At 34.8% G+C, this 2,672-nt stretch overlaps 1 protein-coding gene across 1 annotated transcript; it reads right to left on the reverse strand.

The window, feature by feature from the left end:
* Positions 1-370: 370 nt before the first annotated feature.
* On the reverse strand, positions 371-1,714 carry LOC133200360 (uncharacterized). Its single transcript, XM_061336175.1, has 2 exons — positions 1,606-1,714; positions 371-1,508 (listed from the first exon to the last, which is right to left on the reverse strand). Exon 2 carries the CDS (start codon positions 1,498-1,500, stop codon positions 574-576), a length of 927 nt encoding a protein of 308 aa, XP_061192159.1. The 5' UTR covers positions 1,501-1,508; positions 1,606-1,714; the 3' UTR covers positions 371-573.
* Between the last annotated feature and the right edge of the window lie 958 nt (positions 1,715-2,672).

The following is a 2,672-nucleotide window of genomic DNA, read 5'->3' on the forward strand; positions in this document are numbered from 1 at the left end:
GAAATGTCTTAAAAAATGAATATACCAACATTCCTGCTGAAAAAATAGAATTCTAAGAAGAGATAAGTTTTTTTTACACTAGACACACAACAGGATATGCACCCAAGACTCCGAAACATAATAGTCTGAACAGCTTGTTTCATTTCAGTCATAAAACAAAATATGAATGATGGATATCAAATGTCTTTTGTTAAATACAAAACCCACTTTATTTGAGCCAGCAATGAAAACGTTTAAGAATATAATCATTCTACATTTCAACAAATATTTTCAGAAACAAATAAGACTTTTTTTCTGCTTATTGACAATAAAATAAAAATTAAAACACAAGCAAATCAAAGCATAAAATAAAAAGTATTTGAATGGTATTTGATTTCAAATCAGTTGTATAAGAACAAAAAATGATAAAGCAGTACAATTAGAGCACCTTTGCAGGTTTTTAATTGGCAGTAAAGCATATCAACATTAATTATATTTTGAAATATGACTGCAGTCAATGTAAATTTTTTGCAAGACCTTTTGCAAGGGGGGGGGGGGGGGTCACATAGAATGTAAAAACACAGCTTATAAGGTTCACTCGAGGTATCTAATTTTCTTAACTTGCCCTTCATGATACTCTCCCACGAATAGTTCATCACCTTTTGCAACACACAGGCAATAGGGTTCATTCAGAGATAAGTCTGTAATGAAGCATACCAACTGACCAATACGATCTAGGATATGTATACAGCTATTGTGCTGGTCGGCTATCAGGATATTACACTGACTATCCGTGGTTATGCCTTTAGGATAAAATGTAGGATACTTCCTCAACACTTGCTGCCCACAGTAGTGAAATTTGAAATTTCCCTTTCGGTCAACTACAGTGACGCGATTAAAATCGGCATCAGAGACACATACATCTCCATTCTTGTTTTCGGCTACAAAGTTCGGTGACCCATACAAAGGTCGGCCATAACTATCAAGACTGTATTCTCGTGTCTTTTTGGACCCTTGGTATCCGACAACACGAGCGCGTCTAGCGTCATCAGAACGCATGGCGACCAAAATATCGCCGGCGTCAGAGCAACACAGAGCCCAAGGTTTCCAACCGCTCAACTTTATCATGGGGTACGCCTGTCCATTCTGTAAATAAAATACGGCTCTTTCTTGCCAATCTGCGTAAATAATTTCCCCCGAATTTGTTATCGAGAAATCGTCAGGAGAATTTCCAGCGAGCGTCTCGATTTCGTCTTTGCAAGCATGCGCAGTCTGGTCGATGCTTTTGATGCATTTATCGTCCCCGCTGAAAAAGAGCTGATAATTCCTAACTCTGATCCGCCATAGGGGCTGACAATTAGTGAAAATGACGTCCTCCACGACCGGCTGCTGTAGAAAGGTCTTGAAGCAGAGTTGTTCAGACTCTTGCCCGTTGGTTTGCTGAGCTACCGACTGGTCCCGTATTTTATCCTTGCCAAAAATCCAAAACCCTGCCTGCTTTAAGATCTCCAAGATGTTCATATTCTTCCCTATTTATACGTTTAAAAAATGAAAATATTGATTAAAACAATGCATCATACGATAAGATTTTTAAAACAATTTAAAGGAGTTTTAAAGTGCTTTTACCTTTTTTCCCTGCTATAGTCCCGGACTTTCAGCGTCAACTGCTTGTTCTATTAAGTCTGGAAATGCGAAACATTTTAAACAAGTGTGACATTCTAGATTGTTGGTGTCTTTTTTCTTATACACACAATCCTGTTTCATTTTTCAAAATTAACTATAACATTGGTTGTTCCGGTGAGTTTAAAATTCTCTGAATTTAGAACTTTCGCATAACACATACCCCATCAAGTGTGACGCTACGGGATAGGCAGACGATTTTGGGAGAAAAAGTATTGAATATAGAACTTACAAGTCTGAAAATCTTTAATGTTCAGAAAGCAAATATCAACATGCATTGACATTTCAGAATTGTACTTTTTTAAGTGATGCAGAGAATTATTGTGAAAGATTTTCAATCCAATATAATCCAGTAATAAACAATAGTAACTGTAAATCAAAGAAAAAACCCTCTTAGCGAAGCGTGAACACATTAGGAACAAATCCAGTGAAAACAATGAGAATTTGAAGTCAGCTAGTAAACAAAACAAAAAAAAGGTAATGGATGAGGCAATTATTACATAATAGAAAAGATTTATTTCAGAAACTTGGGAACCCACGATAAGGGAGATTATACTGAAATATTCTGATATAAAGGTAACTGTTTTGTTGATGTTTAATTATTCTAGAGATTGAATTAATGATAGATGCATGTGCTAGACTGATTGTAATGATGTTACTGGCACAATATGAATGAGTAGATAGTCTGTCAAATTACTAGGAAAGAAATTTTTCAGTCAATTAATAGAATCCTCATAATTAAAAAAATAACACTTAGCATTTTAAATGAGCATACTATTTTATTTTTTTTAAATTTAAATTTTTATCAATTTATGAAAAATTATATTCAGTTATACCAGATACATGGTTTTCTTCTGTATACATCTGATGTTATAAATTGTCTGATTATTGGTATTAGAGCTCAGCAACATCCTGTCAAATAAAGACAATGTACATGTACACCTTAATACTAAGCAAAAAGTGCCAAATTTACTTCAAGAAATGGGCAGTCAGAAATAACAGTATTTAGAGTC

Source organism: Saccostrea echinata, unplaced genomic scaffold (assembly GCF_033153115.1).
Source record: "Saccostrea echinata isolate AGI-Se365-2 ecotype Australia unplaced genomic scaffold, CSIRO_AGI_Sech_v1 ptg000038l, whole genome shotgun sequence".
Classification (NCBI taxonomy): Eukaryota; Metazoa; Mollusca; class Bivalvia; order Ostreida; family Ostreidae; genus Saccostrea; species Saccostrea echinata.

What these genes read in the sequence shown, in the direction of transcription:
- LOC133200360 (XM_061336175.1), bottom strand. Translation starts at nt 1,500, where the DNA reads ATGAACATCTTGGAGATCTTAAAGCAGGCAGGGTTTTGGATTTTTGGC.